This window comes from Tamandua tetradactyla, chromosome 3 (genome assembly GCF_023851605.1).
Source record: "Tamandua tetradactyla isolate mTamTet1 chromosome 3, mTamTet1.pri, whole genome shotgun sequence".
Lineage (NCBI taxonomy): Eukaryota > Metazoa > Chordata > Mammalia > Pilosa > Myrmecophagidae > Tamandua > Tamandua tetradactyla.
Genome location: NC_135329.1, coordinates 164,195,030 through 164,218,138, shown reverse-complemented (window position 1 = coordinate 164,218,138; position 23,109 = coordinate 164,195,030). Strand labels below are relative to the sequence as shown.

General features: G+C 38.5%; 1 protein-coding gene and 1 pseudogene across 1 annotated transcript in view; one reads left to right on the top strand and one right to left on the bottom strand.

Moving 5' to 3' along the window:
* Nucleotides 1-23,109, bottom strand: part of MFSD6 (major facilitator superfamily domain containing 6) — an 84,031-nt gene that overhangs the window by 18,953 nt on the left and 41,969 nt on the right. Inside the window, exon 3 of the mRNA XM_077154481.1 lies at nt 938-1,035. Coding sequence (XP_077010596.1) covers nt 938-1,035 — 98 coding nt within the window. The remainder of the gene's footprint in view (nt 1-937; nt 1,036-23,109) is intronic.
* LOC143677886 (protein FAM136A pseudogene) lies at nt 2,940-4,218 on the top strand (annotated as a pseudogene).

Sequence of the window (23,109 nt, the reverse complement as noted above, 5' to 3'; positions counted from 1 at the left end):
GAACCTGCATTTTGTCCATGTTACATGGATGTATAATTGAGAACGTTTCATTTGGGTTTCATAACAAGAGATTCTGCTACATTTTGTACCCTTGAGGTTTAGGGGAAATGATAATGATGATCTATAAAGCTAATGAAATTGTACATAATCACAGACTATTATGTTTAATGATTTAGGGATCTAGGCTGTCATAGAAGAACTTTAACCCCAGTGATCTTGTACTAAATCTGTATTTTAATCATAATGCCAACCCCAAATGTTTTAGCCAAGCTGCTAACAGGGGTTTTCAGGAGAAAGCCTGGATTAGTCTATCTATTGTAGTCTAGTCAATGAGCCTTGAATAAAAATCCATGTTTTCAGTACACTTATGCCACGTGGCAGCAACCTCTTACAAATCATTGCAAAGTTACCTCTTGAAGGGAAACAGCACACCAAAGCAAAGAGAACAACTCAGGTCAGGATTATAAGGTTCACAGGAAAACAATATCCTGACTATAAAGCTTAGTTATAAATCACCAGGTATAATAAATAATTGAGGACATAAAATATCTGTGAGGATAATCTTTTTCTAATAAATACACTTGGCCTCCCCAAACCCCAAACCTTTAAAATAAGTCCTTTTTTATATTTAAATGACCTTCGGATGTGTATGCTTAACAAGTGCACATGAGAATTTATTCTAGAGTTCTTCTTTCTTTGTTTAATCACAGGGTGTGGGTCAAATCCAGCTTTGTTGGATCCACAAATACAGAACATCAGGATTACTGAGGAACCGCCCCACTGACGTCACCTCTTCCTTAACAACCATTTAAAAGACACATAAAGCAGTAGGTCTGCCCTTCCTTTGTAGAGTCGGGTGTCAAAGGCCACTGAACTTTTAAAATAGTCATAGCTAAATTAGGCGGAGAAATGATTCTAATTCTAGTTGTGAACTTACCTTGAAGAACTTCCATGGGGAGAACAGTCCAGGCATTTTCCAGGTAGGAAATATAAATATAGCGAGCAGTATTGCAGGCCAGGCCAATGTACAGAACCCTAAAAAAGCAATGGAAAAGAAATTGAGGCCCTACATGATACATAAAATATGCATATAGTACCTACTTTTTTTCTTCTACCCAAGCCATCTATCATCCAGCAGACAGTGCTCCAAATTTAGGAGCAGAGAAGCTAAAGGACAATTAACCTAACTATGAATTCTCAGGAATAAGAACATTGCTTCTAACATATCTGCCCTCAGCCTTTTCAAAATGCCTGTTAATATAAAAGCCAACATCACCCTTCCTGAAATTTAATTAGTAGCAGAGATGCGGCTTTTTTAAGATCGTCTGGGCACACTGCCATCTGTAATGACATTACTGACTTCCTTCCAGGTGGCTGTAGGATAAATATGCCAGGGATTGCAGCCGCTTCTCTATGATGGGGAAGGACAGGATAAAGAAGAGACCATGTGAACTTGAATGTGAGCCTCACTTGTAAAACCAAGACATTAAGCAGTTTCACAAGGAGACTCTCAAGGTCATTGAGCATTATCATCCATTGACGAATAATAAACTATTTGGAAATCAAGCACTTTTATATCAGTTCAACTGATACATGTACATATATTTTTTATTTTTTGTATGCTGTATGGCAGGGGTCACATTTCATTTTTTTTCCATATGAGTATCCTGTTATTGCAGCACCATTTGTTGAATGTTTTGTTTGTTTATTTGCCTGTTGTTTGCTTGTTTGTTTTTTGGGGAAGTGCATGGGCCGGGAATCGAACCCAGGTCTCCCTCATGTTCATTATTTTTTAAAAATCCATGATCCAAATGATCATACGCTTATAAAACTGATAAAGATACAAAAATCTCTCACTTCTCACCACCACTATCAAAAAAAAAAACAAAACCCACAAAGTAAAATAAAACAAACAAAGACCTAAAGTGGTATACCCGATGTAAGGTTGCTATCTCATTCTGAACTGGACTGTCTGGTTTGGAAGTAAATGGTATTTGCTTCTCTAAACAAAACACAACCTGACAATAAGGACTTCTGATCCTCGATCATTTTCCATTTTCTGTTAATTTTCTTAACCTTAATGGTTGTCTTGTCTTCTGAACCCAAGTAGATGAAAACTAGAGAGTAAAAAAAAATACACCAGTATGACAATCAGTGGGAATATGCCTAATCTTGCTTAATTAATTTTTTATGTAAAATTAAAAGGCTAATTAATTAATTAAAAGGAAATTAAAAGGCAAAATTACTACACAAACACACGATTACCCAAACATATGTCTCCTTTTTTACTTCCACACCAGCCTCTCTGAAGGATATAAGTAAACATCTCAACAGACCTCTGTGCCGTGACTACGGCAGTCCTAGAAGACAGATGCCAACTCACGAACAATGGTTATCCTGGAGATTTGTGATTACAGGGCCCTTCATTTCCTAAGAAGTGCCATTTCTGTAGATTTTTAGTGTTTCTATAGTGAGTTATGTACTTTTTGACAATTACATAACAATAAAGATTTTAAAAGGTGAAAAAATGTCAAATTAGGCATGGGAAAGACAGCCATAAAACATTTGGAATAAATTTATAAAAAATTAAGAGAGTTCTGGCTCTCAGATTGTTTTGAAAGTATTTTAAAATTCTTGTTCCATACTAATGAAACCAAAACTGAGGGAAATCACAGATTACAGGTGATTTAAAATCAACCAGCAGACTTATTTTGAAAGAAAAGCTTTAGCCCTAGAACAAAAGATTGGCAAATCTTAAATGTTTAAGAAGTGAATAAGTTATCATTAATCCAACCATTAACTAGTTGTCATCTATAGCAAGCTGAAAGCCACTCAGAATAGTAATATGCATTTCTAACATCTTTAGTTAGAATATTTTAACATTTGGAAAAGGAGAGTTACATTTACATGGATATACTTCTCTGAAAGGATACACTAGAACCTCAAATCACTGACTGTCTCTAGGGAGGGATAAAGACTGTCCAGGGTGTGATAAAGACTTTACTGGACATCTTTTAATACTCTGAATTTTTTCCAATGTGCATATACTGCTTTGTCTAAGAATGAATACGAAGCAGTCAGTTTTTTATGTAGCTATAAACAGACACAGCACATGATGTTTGACCCATGGTTCTCCAACTTGAAGGGATTATTATCTAGGTTTCTATTTTGACCTAAAAATAACAAAACACTCTAGCTAAATTAATTTCAATATTAATATTCAATATGAATCCATTGTGAGGTTGGGTGTGGGTAAATCATATAGTGGTCCAGAGTTAAGAAAGGCATATGAGGGGTGCCAGCATGGTGGGCGGCTGTGCAGGGTCACCATGGCGGGGCTGCAGCAGCTCAGTGTGCCGGAGCGGGGGGACTCTATGATGAAGTGTCTAGAGAGAGAGGGCATTGGAAGACGCAAGGCCTCATGTTCTGGTGCAGTACCAGCTGTTGTGAGGCCACCCAGGCGTCCATGCTCTGTGTGCACACATATGATCAGTGCACTGGGTGCTGCCATGCATCGCTGGCTCAGGCCCAAGCCGTGGTGACCAGTGCGTTGTAGACATTTCAGGGCCTGGAACCGGCGCACCATGCATTACAATGACAAAACAAAGGCTCAGTGGATGCAGGGAGTAAGAAGCTTCAGGGGAAGTGGCAGCTGGAGAGCTGTAGGACCAAGAGTGTGGATGACCACATGCACCTCATGCCATCCAAGACCGAGAAGATGAAGGAATCTCTCTCATCCCTGGGGAAAAGAAAGTCTTTGCTAGTGCTATCCGGGACGAAGGTAGGAAACTTGACAAAAGAGAACTGGGAATTTTGGTCTTTGAAGTGAAGTTTATGAATGAAGAAATTAAGGATGGCAGCAAGGTTAAGGAATATGGCACCTGCCTCTGGACACTGGTTCCTTTATATACTTCAGTCCATAAAAAAGCGAGATGGAAAAAAACTGGTGCTAAAATTTAGATCAGAGATAGCACAGGAGTGTTTTTTCAAGTCTAAATTTCATGCAGCAAGCATGTCCTGACAGTAGGATGCTTCCAGAGCCCTCCAACATACCAAATTCTTCTTGGTACACAGGTACTAACAGGCTGGCAATTTCCTCTAACGGCTATTTGGGGAGAGTTATTTCTGTTTGTTGCCAACCTCCAGTTTTACCAGAAGTAACATATCACACCATTTCCCATAAGTTATAAAACAAAATCCATGAGGTCACTAATTTAGAGGAGGGGAAAAAAAGGTTTCTGAATCTTTGATCTACTTGATTTTGGTTTATATACAAGGGCCTGGAATTGTTTAAGATGTGTAGTTTTGAGAAAGGGTACTTTGAAAGAGAACTTTGAAAGGTTCCTTGCAGATACTATTTTCTGTCATCAGGATGTAGTTGGGTTTTTCTTGAAATTCTCACACATTACATCTTTTTTGTCCACGCAAAAGCATGAGAAGTGATGTAACACTAGGTATAGGAAGCAGAGCTTCTCTCTCACTGTCATGATGGCCCCTGAGGCTGTCTACAGAAAGCAAAAGGACAATCTTCCAGGAATACTGTCCCGTTGAAGGGAAAGGAACTTATAATAAGGATATATACCAAAATATGGGAATGAACAGTGAAACAGGAATTGCTGGCTGCTTAAAAGAGCTGTAAACTACTGCATTTGGGAAGATCTGGCATTTTATAGAACAGAATGAAGTGAAATCCTAAACCCGGCACTGCCTGCTTAGCCCCTAAAATAACAGAACCCTCTTGAGACATCCCCTGGCAACAAGAAGGGGAGAGAAAGGAACTCAGGGGCTTGGATGAACTGTGAATCCCTTAGAGCAACGGAGTGGCAGCCCCCATTACCAAATACCACATTCAGCCTGTGGCCTCCGCAGTATGCCATATTCTCGCCCCAGCACTGACACCTTATCATTTTGATAAGGTCTTGTCTTACTACCAGCTTAATACTTGAAGTGATAGTATAGCCTGTTTGCTGTTGCAAGACCATGATATATTTTTCCTAATGGTTTGGTTTAAAAAAATAAACAAAGCTTAAACCCTCCCCCTCCCCCCCAAAAAAGAAAGAAAAGCAGATGAAAGAATAATCACTGTTGGCATTGTGTTAACGTGTTTCTGGACAAAGAAAATAGTGGTCTTTAGAGAAAGACTTAAAAGTGCTTGCTTGCAGAAAGAGCAAAAATCGAGGATTTAACAGCAAACTTGGAAGAACTTGAGAAAGTATAGCAAACTAATCCCAAAGCAAATAGAAGAAGTTAATTAACAAATATGAAGGCAGAGATAAATGAATGGGAGAACAAAAGAACAACAGAAAGAAGCATTAAAACCAAAAGTTGGTTTTTGAGAAAATCAATAAAATTGATGAGCCGTTAGCAAGAATGACAAAGAAAAAGAGAGAGAGGATACAAATAAACAAAATCAGAAATGAGAAGGGGTGCATTACCACAGACCCTGAAGAAATAAAAGAAATCATAAGAGGATACTATGAACAACTATATGCCAACAAACTAGACAACTTAGATGAAATGGACAAATTCCTGGAGACACACAAACAAGCTACACTGACTCAGGAAGAAATAGAAGATATCAACAAAACAATTACAAGTAAAAAGTTTCAATCAGTCATCAAAAATCTTCCTACAGAGAAAAGCACAGGGCCAGATGGCTTCACAGGCAAATTTTATTAAAAATACCAAAAAGAACTAACACCAATCCTGCTCAAACTTTTCCAAAAATTGAGGAAAAAGGAATTCAACCTAACTCATTTTATGAAGTTTATATAATTTTAATACCAAAACTAGGTAAAGATGCTATAAGAAAAGGAAAACTACAGGGCAATCTCCCTAATGAGCATAGATGCAAAAATTCTCAATAAAATATTAACAAATCGAATCCAACAGCACATTAAAAGAATTATACACCATGACCAAGCGGGGTTTATACCAAGAATGCAAGGATGATTCAACACAAGAAAATCAATTAATGTAATATAGCACATTAACAAATCGAAAGGGAAAAATCACATGATAATCTCGACTGATGCTGAAAAAGCATTTGACAAAATTCAGCATCCTTTACTGGTAAAAACACTCCAAAAGATAGGAAGCAAAGGTAACTACCTCAATATGATAAAGGGAATACATGAAAAACTGATAACCAGCATTGTACTCAATGAAGAGAGACTGAAAGCCTTCCCCCTAAGATCAGGTACAAGACAAGGATGCCAACTGTCACCACTATTTTTCAACATTGTGCTAGAAGTTCTAGATAGAGCAATCAGGCTGGACAAAGAAATAGAATCTACAGCAATGTTACTTGAGCTAAGAAACAAATTCAGCAAGGTGGTGGGATATAAAATTAATGTGAAAACATCAGTAACATTTCTATACACAAGCAATGACCTACCTGAGGAGTTAATTAGGGAAAAAATTCCATTCAAAATGGCAACTAAAAGAATCAAGTACTTAGGAATGAACTTAACTAGGGACGTAAAGGACTTGTACACAGAAAACTATATAACATTGTTAAAAGAAATCAAAGAAGATCTAAATAGGTGGAAAGACATTCCCTGCTCGTAGATAGGAAGGCTAAATACAGTTAAGATGTCAATTCTCTCCAAATTGATCTACAGATTCAACACAGTACCAATAAGAATTCCAACAACCCACTTTGAAGATTTGGAAAAGCTAACTGCCAAATTCATCTGGAAGGGAAAGAGATCCTGAATAGCAAAGAGCATCCTAAAAACGAAGAGTGAAGTGGGAGGATTAAAACTCCCTGACTTTAAAACCTATTATAAAGCCACAGCGGTCAACAGCATGGTGCTGGCACAAAGACAGAAGCACTGACCAATGGAATCAAACTGAGAGTGTAGAAATAGAACACCAAATCTACGGTCAACTGATTTTTTGACAAAACCCCCAATCCTCAGAACTGGGACAAAACAGTCTTTTCAATAATTGGGCATGGAAGAACTGGATATCAATAGCCAAGAGAATGAAAGAGGACCCCTATAATACACCCTATATGAAAATTAACTCAAAGTAGATCAAACACCTAAATATAAGAACTAGTACTGTAAAGCTTCTAGAAGAAAATGTAGGGAAACATCTTCAAGACCTAGTAATAGGAGATAGCTTCCTAAACTTGACACCCAAAGCATAAGCAACAAAAGAAAAAGTAGATAAATGGTAACTCCTCAAAATCAAATGCTTCTGCACCTCAAAAGACTTTGTAAAAAAGGTGAAGAGGCAACCAACTCAATGGGAGAAAATATTTGGAAATCACATATCAGACAAAGGTTTGATTTCTTCAGTATTTTAGAGCAGCTAGAAGTAGAAAACTAAAACTGTGAAAACGTAACCCATGTCAAAGTCTGAAAGATATTCTATAACTAATTGTGGTGCTGTGCTTTGAAATTTAGAGCTTTTTGTACATACGTTATTTTTCACAAGAAAAGAAAGAAAAAAAGTCGATTGTGATGATAAAAAAGTATTTAAGCCCTCTAGCCTCCTATATTCTAGAGTAGCTAGAAGAAAAACACGAGAGGATTTTATGGTAGCCCATGACAAGAGAGGGATCTGTCCTATAACCACTTGTTGAAGAGTGCTTTGAAAACTATTGCTTTTTTATTTCTTTGCTCTGTATATATGTTATACTATACAATAAAAAATGTTAATTACACACACAAAAAAAGCTAAGCCCAAAAAAAGTGCTTGTTTGCTTCAGGATCATCAAAAAGCACAACTTACACAGTGGGAACCTTTGAAACAAAACAGATACTAGAAACAGGCTACTACCATATAATTTCTTTCCTTGTAGCCTATTTGGCACAATGCTTTGTCCCCCAGCCACACGAACACCTACTGGATCCCCTGTACCATCACTTCCACCCCTCCCTAATTGTGTCGTGACGTCCTTCCCCTTTCAAGTCTCACTCAGCCCTGTCTCAGCATCATATGTGATCACAGCATCATATGCCTCTCCCCATAACATTTATCTCAGCTCTAACCTATATCCACCACCCGACTGTGTGCTCCATGGAGGATGGGGACCATTTTGTATTGTGTTGGCTGTTTTATCTGCAGTGCCTGTCACACAGTAGACACTCGATATATATTCATGGACTGGAGGGGGAAATGAATACTTTAAATAGAATCTCGCTCAACAAATATTTGAACACTCTCTGGGCTAAGTGCGAGGGAAACAGTGGTGAACAAGATGTAAAGATACAGTATGCATGTTTTAAACTTATATTTGCATATGTGTAATAAAATGTCTGGTTATAGTATAGGAACATGTGATGAGTAAATGAAAGAATGAGCTGACTTATAAAAAAGACCTAGAAACAGGATGATTTTTAAATGTCCATATTTGTAATATTTTTGACTAATGATAATAGGCTATGGTTGAAGATAAATATTAACTCATTTATGTGGACAAGAAATAGTTTAATGAATAGCTGACTATGGTTTGCTTATCTGCGGCATCCTGAAGCACTGTGCAATGGAACCTCAACACATGTGCCCAAGCAGATAACACTGGCCTTGGATACCCACAAGCCTATCTCACCAGAAGAGTGGGAGCAACTAGACGAAGCCACAGAGCTCAGAGTCAATGGCATTCCCACAGCACCAACCATAGCATAGCTGCAGGAATCAGCCATGGAGACCCTGGAAGCGACCAGGTTTCTATCACAGTGCAGGTATAGGGCCTGCTGGTCCATCCGTGTTGCTAAGAGCTCAAGAACCACATTGTATGTCAGAAGAGTGAACAGGAGGGAAAAGAATATTTATCTAGCTGTGTATGTTTTCTGTAGCTAACAATACTTCTTTCTATTGTTTCTTCTAGAAAAAAAAAAAATGGGGTAAAAGCAAAGTCTGAGTCCCTGCTGGTCTTACATTGCTCTTTGCTAGGCTACCTTCAGAACTTTTCTCTCTAAATGGTCTATCAGCTGAACTAAGAGCGTGATTACGGCCATCACAGCCAGGTCACTTTGCTAGTTCCTAGCCATACTGACCTCTCTCCGTCATTCTTAAGTTTATCTGTCTACTTTTTCTTACACTGTGTATATCTATCTCCAGGTCAAAATGAAAGACTGTTCAAAGCAAAATAGATAAATGGAACCCAGCCACTTGGAAGACACAATATTCTGTTTTGGTGTTTTTGTATTTTCCACTTAGGAAAAAAGTCAAACAACCACCCCTATACACATAAACACACACACACACACACACACACACACACACACAATGATTTTGTTATAAAAATTTTGGCCTGAGGTTTGCATACAGTATAAACTCTATAGTGCCCAATTGGTAATTCCAAACAAGAATCACTGACATTTGGCATAGCAATTAATTTGAAAAAGATCTTAAGGGTTTTAGTTGACCATAAACTGAACTTGAAGGAACTAAACAAGCTCATGAAAATTCAGGTTGCAGGAATATCAAGACCATATCAAAAGGAGATCATAATCCCACTGTATTTGACTCTAACCAGATCTCAGAAGGAATGAGTCCAATTCTGGCACCACATTCTACAAGATTATTGACCAAAGTGTAACCAGAATGATGAGAAAGGACTAAAAAGAGGAAATATCTGGATAAGATATTTTCTGAGAAAAATCCCTGAGGGAATTAGAGAAGCAAAGACACAGGAGGGACATTTAAATATGTGAAAGACTTTTCCTTTGAAGAAGGGATGGGCTCATTCTGTGTTGGCCCCAAGTTAGACCTGGGAACAGCCTGTGACTACAGACATTGCTGGTTTGCTGCTAAGCGAAAGGAAGGGAGGGGAGAATTCCCTCTTTCAGCTGGTCTGGAGCCTAAACAGGGGAGCCTGGGATTGCCTGGGACATCCAGGCTGGGCCTAGGTCTGACACTACCCAGGAGGAGACAGAGCTCCTAAGACGATAGACCTGAGTTTTGAGCACATCACTTGAGACTGGCCCAAGGCCAGTTGCTGAACTTTTCAGTTATATTAGACAACACATTCCCTGTTTTGCTTAAGCCACTTTGGGTAAGGTTTTCTGCCACCTCGACTGAGAGAGTGACAAAAAATTCTTAGCGAACTTGTGAGGCAGCAAGTTCCACATCACTGGAGAGGTCAAGCAAAGGCCAAGGAGCCACGAGTCAAGGCCTGCAGGAACGGAGTTCTCCCTGGAATGAAGCTGGCCGACAGGACGGGAAGGTTATTTACAACTCCTAGGTTCTATGACTCCTTAAAGCCCCCAAACACAGAAGACCCTGAATCAGCAAAGAAAATTGCAAGTATCCTCAGTATACTTACACCCTATAAAGTACAAAATCGGACTCGTACTCTATATAGATTTTTTAATACACTTGAAAGAACACTTTTACTGGTAGCCCTTAGTTAACCAGAAAAATAAATTAGGAAGAACATATCCATCCTGAGCCTTAGAATCAGTTGAGATCTTGTTTTGTAAAAAGAGCACATGACACATATATATTAAAGACCCAGAAACTGGTTTCAAAAACAAGTCTTCTGAGTGTGTGTGTGTGAGAGGGGGGTATATGGGAACTCACTAATTCCTGCATGATGTTTCTGTAGACCCACAATTGCCCTGATAGTAAGTAAAAAGTCTGGATATAGAGATCACACATTTCCTTGAGGAATTCTTTAGGAAATGAAACACTCAATAACAATTGGTGAATTGTCATTAACGTGTTTTTTTTTAAATATAGAGAATATGAATAACTTGGGGAAGGAAAGGATGAGGGAAAATGAAAGCACCATTTAAATTTCAAATAAAAAATAACATCACACATAACCAATGTAACTATGAAACAACTCCAGTACAGCTTAAATATATACTGATGTTAACATTGGTAATCTACAGTTGAAAACCTTTAAAAATATCCTAACAAGCTGACTTAAGCTATTTAGTAAACACCAAAACCCAATAAACAAAAATGGATGGAGTAGAAATTAACAATTTCAATGACCATGTATTTTTTCTTCAGCTTGCACAAATCAAAATTTAAGGGGGTTTCAACAACAGTATTGTTAAATAGGACAGGGTATTATTAAATGGGACAGTTTGAAACTACTTGCACATAAAGCAAATTTAGAAAAGAATGTCAATGTTTTCCTCAAGAGCCATTTAACCCACGGACCAGAGACACAGTGTATGCCACCACTGGCAGCTTCCCTGGGCCTCTAAAGTCACCGTGAGTCTTTATCCCTGGAGGAGGATTTTTAGAGTTTGTGTAACCCAGCTTGACTATATTTACTCATTTATGTTATCTAGGGGACTGCTATTTACTTTTCCTGTGGTTGATATAAAATAAAAGCTTTTACAAACAGTGCTAATGAGCGCGCTTTCACAATGGGCAGTGCAGTGGGGCATGTGCTTGGCTGAGGCGATGGAACCCGTGGCACAGGCATGCGCCATGTGGCCTCTCGTTGGGGATGGCCACAGTCATTCTGGTTATAACATAGGATTTTTTCAAAGGGCACAAAAGCACATAAAGAAAACCTATAAAACATCATGCAAATGTGCAAATTTGCCATTAAATAAAATGTAAACATTTCAGCAGAGCAGCCAGGCTTCTCAAAACTCCAGTCTGAGCCAGTTTACAGAGATGTACCTGAGGTTGAGGGTTCCAACTTCCATTCAGGCCAACTGGCTTGGAAGAAAGAAAACTCTATAGTGATCCCAAAACTACTGCCATTAATCACTGCCTCTAAAGCTGGCCAGTGGCCCACTGTCACAGAATGGCCTGGAATGGTGTATATGAATGGTGTGGTGAACACTTCTGACTTATCAGCAAAACCATTCAAAGGTCAAGTCCTGTGGGGATAGGGAAGAGGCAGGGATGGGTGGAGTCTGAAGTGTGCCTTCTAACATACTAAAACCAACCCAAACACGACTCTTAGGAAGGAGTTGGGACCTGGCATCATGGGATTGAGAAAGCCTCCTTCACCAAAAGGGGGAAGGGAGAAACAAGACAAAATAAAGTTTCAGTGGCTGAGAGATTCAAACAGAGTTGAGAGGTTATCCTAAAGTTTATTCTTATGCATTATATAGATATCCCTTTTTAGTTTATGGTATATTGGAGTGGCTACAGGGAAGTACCTGAAACTGTTGAACTGTATTCCAGTAGTCTTGATTCTTGAAAACGATTATATAACTAACTATATAACTTTTGCAATGTGACCATGTGATTGTGAAAACCTTGTGTCTGATGCTCCTTTTTATCCAGGTATAGATAGAAGAATAAAAAAATAAGCACAATAAATAAATAAATAATGGTGTGTGTGTGTGTGTGTGTGTGTGTGTGTATTCATTTGTTAAGCTGCTAGAATGCAGTATACCAGAAAAGGAAAGGCTTTTATAAGGAAATTTAATAAGTTACAAGTTTATAGTTCTAAGCCTACGAAAATGTCCAAACTAAGGCATTGGGAAAAGATACCTTAATTCAAGAAAGGCCAGTGGGTCTGGAGCACCTCTGTCAGCTGGGAAAGCATCCCTTTGGCTGATTCCTTGCTCCTGGGCTCCACTGCTTTTAGCCTCTGTTCCTGTGGGGGTTCCTTATTTTGCTTCTCCAGGGATAGCTTTCATCTCTTGGCTTCCTTTGGCTCTCTCCAGGTTCTGGCTTGCTTAACATTTCAAGGGAAGGCACACAGCAATGTCTGCTGGGCTCTCTAGGCATCTCCAAACATCTGTGTCTCTGTTCTAACTCTCTCCAAGATGTTTTCTCTTTTAAAGACTCCAGTAAACTAATCAAGACCCATCTGGAATAAGTGGAGTCATATCTCCATCTAATCAAAAGGTCACACCCACAACTGGGCGTGTCACAGTTCCATGGTGATAATCTAATCAAAAGCTACTGACCTGCAGTGCTGAATCAGGTTTAAAAGAAGTGGCTGCTCCCACAAGATTGGATCAGGATTAAAACATGGCTTTTCTGGGGTACATAATAGGTTCAGACTGGCACAGAGTGGGGATAAAGAGGTAAAAGAATTGGGTAGATTGAAATACTAGTGGTCAATGAGAGGGAGGAGTAAGGGGTATGGATGTATGAGTTTTTTCTTTTTATTGTTTTCTGGAGTAATGCAAATGTTCTAAAAATGATCATGGTGATGAACACACAACTATGTGATGATATTGTGAACCACTGACTGCATACTTTGGCTAGACTGTATGCATGTGAAGATATCTCAATAAAAACATTAAAATTAAATAAATAAAACCCAAGCAGAAAGTTGGGTCATTAGACTCAGAATTGGAAGAGGACAAGCATTAAATCCAATTTCCTCATTTAATGAAGACAAAGGAAAGTTAAGTCCAGAGAGGGAGGATGGGCCACAAGGTCGGATGACCAGTAGAAGGTTTACATTCCTGCCCTGCTAGTTCTACAGCGCTCTTTCTGTAGGTAATAACAACATTCCATGTTCCTATTCCAAGGTCCCAACATAAAGTCCAACTAAGACAAGGGCTTGATGAAACACCTCTAGACTGACTCAAATTATAGGGACTGACAGTGCTGGTGTGTTTATGCTGCTGATATAGCTGTGAATTTGGATAAGGAAGGTGGATATATGTTTGAGTTGGCTTTAGAAGATGGTTAACATTTTAAAGCATGGAAGAAGGTAATAAGAGGAAAGTAGAAAAGCAAATGCCATCCAACGGCTTTGCAATATCCTGGATCACAGAAGAAAAGTTTACCCAGATGCAAAATTTAGTGCTATAAGATGAAACGGGCCAAAAGACAATTTTTCTTGAGGTAGCCCCAGAAACTGCAGCTATTAATGCTGAGGGCAGACGGAGCGTGAGCCAGAACTTCCACCTTCTACCTGCAGGCTGTTCATAGGCTGAATCAAGCAGGCATTGAAATCAAATAATCAGAAACTGACTGCTTGGCTTGGGCTTGGAGCAGAAGGTAGGGAGTAGAAACCACCTCCCTCATCCCCCATCCCAACCTCACAGACAAACAGCAAACAGGATTGTGAGGGGAGAGCAATGGGAGAATGCAAAGACTGGGGCTGTCCCACAGTCTCCATCTTAAAGGGTCTCGCCTGAGTAAGGTCTCTAGACCAGCCTGGTAGGTTTCCAGGGCTGGTGAATTTTTCCACTCCTCAATCACAGATGTAATTCCAGAGAACCCACTGCGAAGAATTTTAACCAGACCTGAGATTTTCAGGTCCTCCCCATCTCTTTTCTTGATCTTTTACTAGCTTTTAAACCTAATTCAATCTGATCCCAACTCACAATGCTAAATACTTGGTCTGAAGTGAAAATTAAGTCATTAATTTTGTAAGCAAGAAAAAATAGTGAAATATAACTATAATAAACCACCAACCAAAGCCTGTCAATAGCAAAATTTTATGAATCAGAATTTTATTCTACTATTTTTTAAAACACAGAACTCTACCTGAATAGTAGATTTTGATCAAATCACTCCTCTCTTTCTCTTTTTGTAACATTAAGGGGTAAAAGCATCAACTTCAGTGGTCTCTAATACCTTTGCTCACCATGGGTCCCTCACTGTGCACACCCTCCCCCCAGGCCCAGTACTGACATTTCTATAACGTTCTTCAATTTCTTAACATTTTTCCCATATTACATCTCACTTATTCCTGCCAACCATCTTGTGAAATAAGAAAGGCAAATGTTATCCTTAATCCTACTATACAGCTAAGGAAAACAAAGACCCTGAAAAGTTAACCAAGTTGCCAGGGTTATACAGCTAAAGAAACTGTAGAACCAAGACCCAATTAGGTCTTCTGCTGTTGGATTCCATCAACTAGATCTTCTGCTGTCAAGCCCCATGCCCTTTCTACTGCTGGCAGAGCCTCCGCCGACCTTGACCACAAGAGCTTTGGGGAAATTTAAAAGGTGTTCTGTTTCACCAAAAAGGTCAATGACCCACTCTACTCCAAAACCTTGTTTCACAGAAGTTTGTTTTAATACTCTACCTATGTTTAAAACTAATTAGGTTTCGAATGAAATCTCAAATAGAATTAAGAATAATTTAGTTAATAGTAATGATATACCAGTCTTCATCTACTTTGATGACAGCAGCATTACTGTCTGATATATTGAAAAGAGAAAGGGATTATGAGCCAGAAAACCGGGTGAAGTCCCTGTCCCACCACTCAGAGGATGGACCTTGGGCGAGTCACAATCCCTTCCTTTCTTGGTTTACAGAGTGGATCTGCCCAGTCAATGTACATGCTACAAGGAATGCGAACATGTGCAGAAAAATATAAGTTTGCCACTCTTGGACTTACCCCTACTGTCATTCATCTCTCTCATGTTAGGCTACAGGTCCCTACTGCAGCCTCCTCTAATTCTTGAAATCTCTGGGAATCCCAGCCCTCTATCCTCATGGCCTCATGCTCGTCTTGCTCTGCCTGCCAGATTAGGTAGGCGTCTTCATCTTTGAACCTATCCAGAGGCTCCGTGAGCCCTGGCTGCCGGTTCTCCTGTAACCTGCTCCAGTATCAGGTGGTCAACCCAATCTTTCCAGTAATGGAGGCTATCACTGAGCCACTGTAAAATGGGTGTAAAAAGCTTAACTGTTTTATGAGGTTGTCATAACAATGAAAATATTTGTAAAACTGAAAAGCCTACAATATCATTTTCATCTGTGATCTAGAAATTAGAAATGGAAATGATTATCTGATTTTAGCCTGACTAGTCAGGAAATAGAGCATAAAATCATTCCCTGTAAAAGATAGAAGAATCTTCTCTGGGGAATCAGGTATATACCAGCTACCAGTAGCCCTCCTGAGGAAAGGCAGTAAAAAACACTATGACTTCTCAGGCCTGTGTGTTAAAAAATAATAATAGATTTGTTTTCTGATCTAGTCTTCATTCATTTTCATTCTCAGTTTTCATTGCACTTAGATTATCTTAGGTACACAAAGTCACACCAAAGTCGTTTGGCTATTTTGGGCATCATATTCTTCAAGTTCTCACGTCACCAGCCCCATAGAAATTCTGAAACATCATTCCTGAGGGCACATGAAGGCCTTATTATAAGTGAATAATATCAAGAGACCATTAGGCCTATATTCATTAAAACTTTATGTTTTTACTTTTAGGATATAATTTTCAGCCCTATCTTAGATGCTCTGAACTTGTCTCTTCCCATCAGTTCTAACACATTGGCACTGCGTCTAGATGTATAACATGTTCCTTGCATGAGAAAGAAGATTCCTCACAAATAGATTTACTAGTTTGAAGGGAAGAGAAGGGAATGGAGAAGATGGTTAAAATGGTCAAAGATAAAATCACATCATGGAATGGAGTTGACTGATCCACCTGCATACTAATGTTTCCCAAAAGACATCACCAGGCTCATCCTTTTTCTCCAAGATCTTGACTTATAAGTGGGCTTCTACACTATCTCATAGGAATTCCACAACTTTCAAACTAAAGTATCCTCTTCTCTCATTCCCTGGGTTCCCTTCCTTGGTGAACGGCACCACCACCCATCTGGTACCCAATCTTTCCTTCTCTCCACCTTCTCCAATTCCTCTCCCTCATGCCACCTACAACAGTTCATGGCCCAAAGAATTCTCAATTTTATTTCCTTTTTGCCTTTAAACTCCCAATGCCTTAGGTACCTAGGCTAACTTTTCTGTAGTACCTGACATTTTCTTTTGGTTTTAATGTCTTCCACCCCCATCAGAAGGCAGACTCGATGAGAGAGAGATCTTGTCTGGCTCATTCAACACTATCCCTAGAACAGAATCTGCACATTTAATAAAGCTTTCAGTAAAGAAATATTGAATGAACATACTTAATATTTCATTGTGAATTAACTTTCTTTATGATACATTATCATCATGAGAAACATTAGTTTTTGTAACAAATTTAGTGTCAGTTAGCTTAATCACCTCACTCTCTTGCTAACTTTGCTGAAATTAGTGACCCTGAAGGTTTTAAAAAATCAGTCATGTTACCCTCTGCTCTAACTCACCAACAGCCCCCCATGTCTCTCAGAATAACCTCTCAACTCCTGGTGTGATCCTCAAGGCCCAGGGGTCTGACCCCTGCCCACCAGGCTGACTTCCTGCTGTGCTTTCCTCTCCCCTCAGGTCCTTCACTTGGAGAAACCCCTGGTTTCCTCTGTCCTCCAGCTCTTCACAGGGCAGTTTCTCATTCAGGGCTCCACGCAAATGTCATTTCCTCAGAGAGAAGCCTCCTAGCCCATACAATTTAAACCAGCCACCTTTCTTCAGTCACTCTGGAACTCATATCCTACTTTATTTCTGCCCTATACCACTCATTGGTATTAGAAATAAAATAATCTCTTCACTGTTTACTGAATACCCCACTAGAATGGTGGCTACATGAGGAGGCCTTTGTCTATCTTATTACACACTCCACTTATCCCCAGGGCCAGAAAAGTATCTGTCATCTAGTGCACACTTAAAATATATAGGTTGAAAAAAAATTAATTAATAATGACAACAATAGCATCTACCATTATTAAATGTTGAGCATTTAATCTTAACAACAATTCGATGAAATTAGGTACAATTACGACCCCTATTTTACAAATGAGGAATCTGAGGCTTAAGAAAGTAAAATTTCTGGCTTATACAGGGTCAGATGTAGTAAAAATAGGATTTGTACCTAGGTCAAACATATGCACACTCACATCCTCTCTGTATAGGTAAACTGGCAAGAAGAAGAAAAGGAGACAGGGTAGTTACTGGACTCCCTAACACTCCTGACAGGGTTGAGGAACATGAGTGCAGTCAAGGCTGGACCCTGACTGAGGATTCCACACAGCACGCAGCAGTCAGTCACAACATGCAGCAGTGTGATAAAAAAATAAAGTCCCTAGGCAAATGTAATTGTTTACTCTTTCTTGTTAATGCCAGGGCTTCAATCTATATGTTAACTGTTTAAAGGAAATAAAAAGGTAGCAAGTTATTGTTTTGTTTATAGATTACTATTCAAAGATGTTGTCAACAGAGAAAAGGCAAAGAAAAGATGTTTACTATTTCAGAAATAAGAACAGGATGGTATTCACCCTTCAAGGTGGAAAAGCTTTGGGAAGGTATATTATGAAGCAAACCTCCAAGAGAATTCTTTCTCTTATCCTCTTCCAAAGTATCCTATAGAATTTTATCATTGCAGTCTTTTATCATTGCAGAATTGTATCATTTTATCATTGCAGAATTTTGTCATTACATACGTTTTATCATTTTATCAGAATTTTATCATTGCAGAATTTTATCATTACATACGTTTTGACATGCACAATAAAAACAGTAAACGGACACTCTATGAATCAAGATACTTAGATAGCTGATGCAAATACTCAAACTTAGACTGGGATTTCTGGGATGTCATTTGGCTTTTGGCACCTCAATTTCTCTTTATATATAAAGAGGTGTTATAATTCCTGCCAAATTAGGGTGGTTGAGCACAGTTTGATATTAGTTTTTAATAAGATACTAAGATTTTGTACCTGATCTCATTTTAAAGAGAAGGAACTAAGATCTAAAGCTATGGCAACTATATAAAGTAGAAATTTAATCACTTACAATATTTGTGCTATTTAAGGAAAAATATATGCAGTGTACATATTAGGGGCACAAAATCACAATGTTTACCTGGTATGTTCTTACCTTTAAAACAAACACACCTTGAAAAATTATTATAATATAGATATATGCATATATGCAAGTTTCTTTCATACAAGGATGATTTTATTGACCCGCTGCAGGTAGACATACTTGTATCTATAGCTTTGGGCTATTTTTCAATAGAAAACACCAAAAAAAGATGCAGAGAATACATATACCCAGCACTAAGAATGGAAAAATATTAATATTTTGCCATAGTTGCTTAAAGAAGTAAAATATTACAGATAAAATTGAGGTTCTTTCTGTCCCTCATCCTAGTCTTCTTTTCTCTATATCCAACCTGAACACTGGGGCTAATACGAATTTAGAATATACCCCTATTATCCAAATTGAAATGTTTTTCTATATAATAAATGTATCCATAAAATATATACACAGCTTTAAAAATTTTTTTGAATTCATTGTGTCAAACTGTGTATCATTCTGAAGGTTTGTTTTTACTCAATATCATATTTTTGAAAGCTTTCCATGTTGCAATATTGAAGTAGTCCATTCTTTTTAACCGCTGCATAATTTTCTATTGTATAACCATAGCATATTGAAATGAAGGATATTTAGACGGTTTTCTCTTTTTCACTGTTATAAAACTACAGTCAGCATCCATGTACATGGCTCTTTCTGCATGCAAGCAAGAATCTCTCTATGCAGGTATATACACCTTAAATATAATTTTTTGGTCAAAAGGAATATCTAAATTGAGTATTACTAGAGACTGCTGAGTTGGTCTTCACACGGTTGTAAAGAATTTGTAGGAGCCATCTCTACTCTGGCCAGGGCACCCCTCAACCACCATCTCTGCCTGTGAGGTGAGGAGGGGGTTCAGTCTGCAACCACAAAAGCTAGGGCTCATGGAATTTGTCCTGCTCTCTTTAACTCAGTGCTGAAATCCACCCAGGCACAAATGTTGGAAGAGAAAAGAAACCAAAAGTGACACCAACAACTAAAAGCCTTGGATTCACTTACACTTCCTGGCAACAATAGTCTTTAGTTCTGAACTATGAATAGCTCAATCATCAGTGTTGCTGTTATTAATGAGTCAAACATCGTAGCTATGATATAATATGATAATATATTTCTTTGCAGAGATGTTCTTCTTTTCAAAGGACTATAAAAACTAAATTACACCCTTTCAACTCCTGGCCACAAATACCTCTACATTTGAGATTCTGTGGCTCACAGCTTAATAATGAGAATCTATATTGAAAATAGCTTTAAGTGGCTTTTCCTATGAAAATGGGTATCAACATCTTTAAAGGTAACAAAGTGGAAAAGGAAGAGGAAAGCAGAAATCAACCCTAGTATAAATAATAATAGCTACAATTACAACCATTCCTGTATTCCAGCTATTACAGAGATGGTAGCTTACAATCACCAACCCTTAAAAAATGGCACTAGGGAATATATAAACAATTTACTTTTTATGGCTTCTTCATAATATAGAAAGGTTATTTTTTTCATAAGTACTCTGATATGGACTAGATTATGAGATATGACCTGTGTCCCTCTCCCCAATTTTAGAAACATAACGCCATTGCCAATAACTCTCTTTCAAATTCAGGACCCAGCGAGTCACTTGGCAGATCTCAGTGATATATATCTCTCCCAGTTAGAACTATTTTTCAACTGGTTTATTTTTCAGGAAGCTAGGAAGCTGCAGCAATTGGAACCTGCAGGCTTTAAAAGGTGAATCGAGCAACGTATTATTCTCACTGATGGAGAGATATAGAATACTCTTCCAGGCAGTCAAGAGATTTGGGAAGCTGCCCAAGCCGTACGGCCTTGGACATACTCTGCTTCAACCTTGGCTTTCTTGTTTATAAAACAGGGGACTATTATAATCTCAAAATTCCTTCTGAATTTACAATGATTCTGTTATGATTAAAACATAGACAAAGTTCAGCACGGCTAAATCTAAGGCTGGGCTCAGAGAACCAAACCTCATCACAGGACCAGTGAGGATAATAAAGATCACTTGATGGTAGCGAAAGTTGTATCACTTTTGGAAAGTGTTACTGTGTAAGTGGGATTTTTTAAAAAAGATAATTCACAAAAAGATTTAAGAAATATTAGAATCATATCCTATAATCACTCAAATGGGAAGTAGAACAACGTTCTAAATCCATTGGCAAATCACCTACCCTCAAAAAAAGAGAAGACTATTTTCAAATCAGAATGCTGTAATCCTTAGGGTTTAAAGGGAGAGCGAGTGGGGGTGGGGTGGGGAGTGACCTTCTTTTTGTCCATAAAGTCAAACAGAGGAAGTGTTAACTCCTGATGTACTATCATGCTGTCAACTTGAGTTGAAGGTAATTGTTCCAGTGAGATGAGAAGCATTAAATAATTTTGTCCAATTTACTCTACAAGCGATCTTTCTAAATCAGGATTCCTAGAGCAAAATATGCCCTAATATTCTCAGGCATCCACTGTATGAAATGAACTAGCTTCTCTTTTATGCATCTTAAATAGTACTTAGTTATGCACCATCCTTAGGGGATTTGAAAAAATAGTCACTCAAGTCATTCTCCATGTCCTGTGGTTCGGGCAAGGAAGACCACTTGATAAAGGCAGAGTGCCAAAAAAATTCTGGTCTTTTAACCAGAACATGGTGTGATAAAAAAAAAAAATGCATATTCTGGAAAAGGAGCATAGAGCCAATTTGGGTCCTACCTTTTAACATGTAAAATATGTAAATTTTATATTCTATTATTCCTCTAATGAGTTAAAAATAAATGACACCAAAATGTGGTATATACACGTGATGGGATATTAAGCAGCAGTAAGAGGAAAATGATGTCCTGAAGCACATGACAAGATGGATGAGCCTTGAGGACATAATGCTGATTGAAATAGGCCAGACACAATGGGACAGATACTGTATGATTTCACTTTTATGGCCACAGTAAAGGTAAAATCAGAGGCTTATAATACAGGATATAAGGGACCTAGAGTACACAGAAGCTAGAGATGGGTGAACGGTTAGCTAATGAGGTTGAACTCCAATGTAATGGAATAGACAGAAGTGAAGTCAGTTCACTAGTGGGTCAATAAGTAATATTACCATATTGAAGGTGATTATGATTGAAAGGAACTGAATAGACCCATGTGTCCCACTAATTAACACTACAAATATAAATAAGTTCTTGCATGAAAAAAATAAACAAATAACACCCCATCACTAATAACAACAAGCAGTAGCAGTACAGCCGCAGCTCCTTCCACCATCTCTGCCATTTGCCTGACTCCAAGCTAACTATTTATACAATAATTCTCTGACACTCCTGTGAGATAAGTACTGCCATCCCCATTTACAGATGAAGAAAACTCAAGATCAAGGTTGCCCAGATAAATAAGGAGCAGAGGCAGGACAGAAACCAGGCAGTTCACCTCAAAAGGCCCCATCAGATAGAGGGAAGACTTCAGACCTTGTGTGCTCAGGCCACCTATGACTTCTCAGTTATAAACTAAGAGGCCTGAATTATTTTATCTCTAATCTATTCTGTATTATCAAAACACATATTGTGAAGAAAGGGGAAAACTAATGTTACTTTTCACTATGGAATTTTTGTACAAAAGTGTATTAATTTAATACTTTAAAATGTCACCTTACGTGTGAGACTAAAGCAAAAAATGTTTATTTGTTACAAAATTTAGATTTTGACTAGAGCATTTCCTAATATAACTCATGTAGATAGTTTGATTGAATGTCATAAGTACTTGGAATCTCAGGTAGCACATGAGATTTTGTTGGTTTGTCCAGAGTGATCCCCTGATGAATCCCAGAATGATTTGATCAGTGACTAGAAAAGTATTTGCAAGCCCTCTTCGGGAAATGGTGAGAGTGGGGAGAAATTCAACTTCCCCAAGTTGAATTCTTGATATTCTCACAAGCAGTGTGGACAACCAAAGCTATAGGCTGAGCCCCCAGTCTTGGGGTTTGTTCACATGAAACTTAACCCCATAAAGGATAGGTCAAGTCTACTTAAAATTTAGGCCTAAGAGTCACCCCCAAGAGAGCCTCTTTTGTTGCTCAGATGTGGCCTCTCTCTCCAGCCAATATGATGAGCAGTCTCACCACCCTCCCCCTCTCTGTGTGGGACATGACTCCCAGGGGTGTGGACCTTCCTGGCAACGTGGGACTAAGATCCTGGAATGAGCTGAGATTCAGCATCAAAGGACTGAGAAAAGCCCTAGAATGAGCTGAGAATTAACATCAAGGGATTGATGAGAGATTCCAAACAGAGTCGAGAGGTTATCCTGGAGGTTATTCTTACGCATTAAGTAGATATCCCCTTGTTGTTCAAGATGTAGTGGAGAGGCTGGAGGGAATTGCCTGAAAGTGTAGTGCTGTGTTCCAGTAGCCATGTTTCTTGATGATGATTGAACAATGATATAGCTTTCACAATAAGACTCTGTGAATGTGAAAACCTTGTGTCTGATGCTCCTTTTAGCTACTATATCAACAGAAGAGGAGAACATATGGA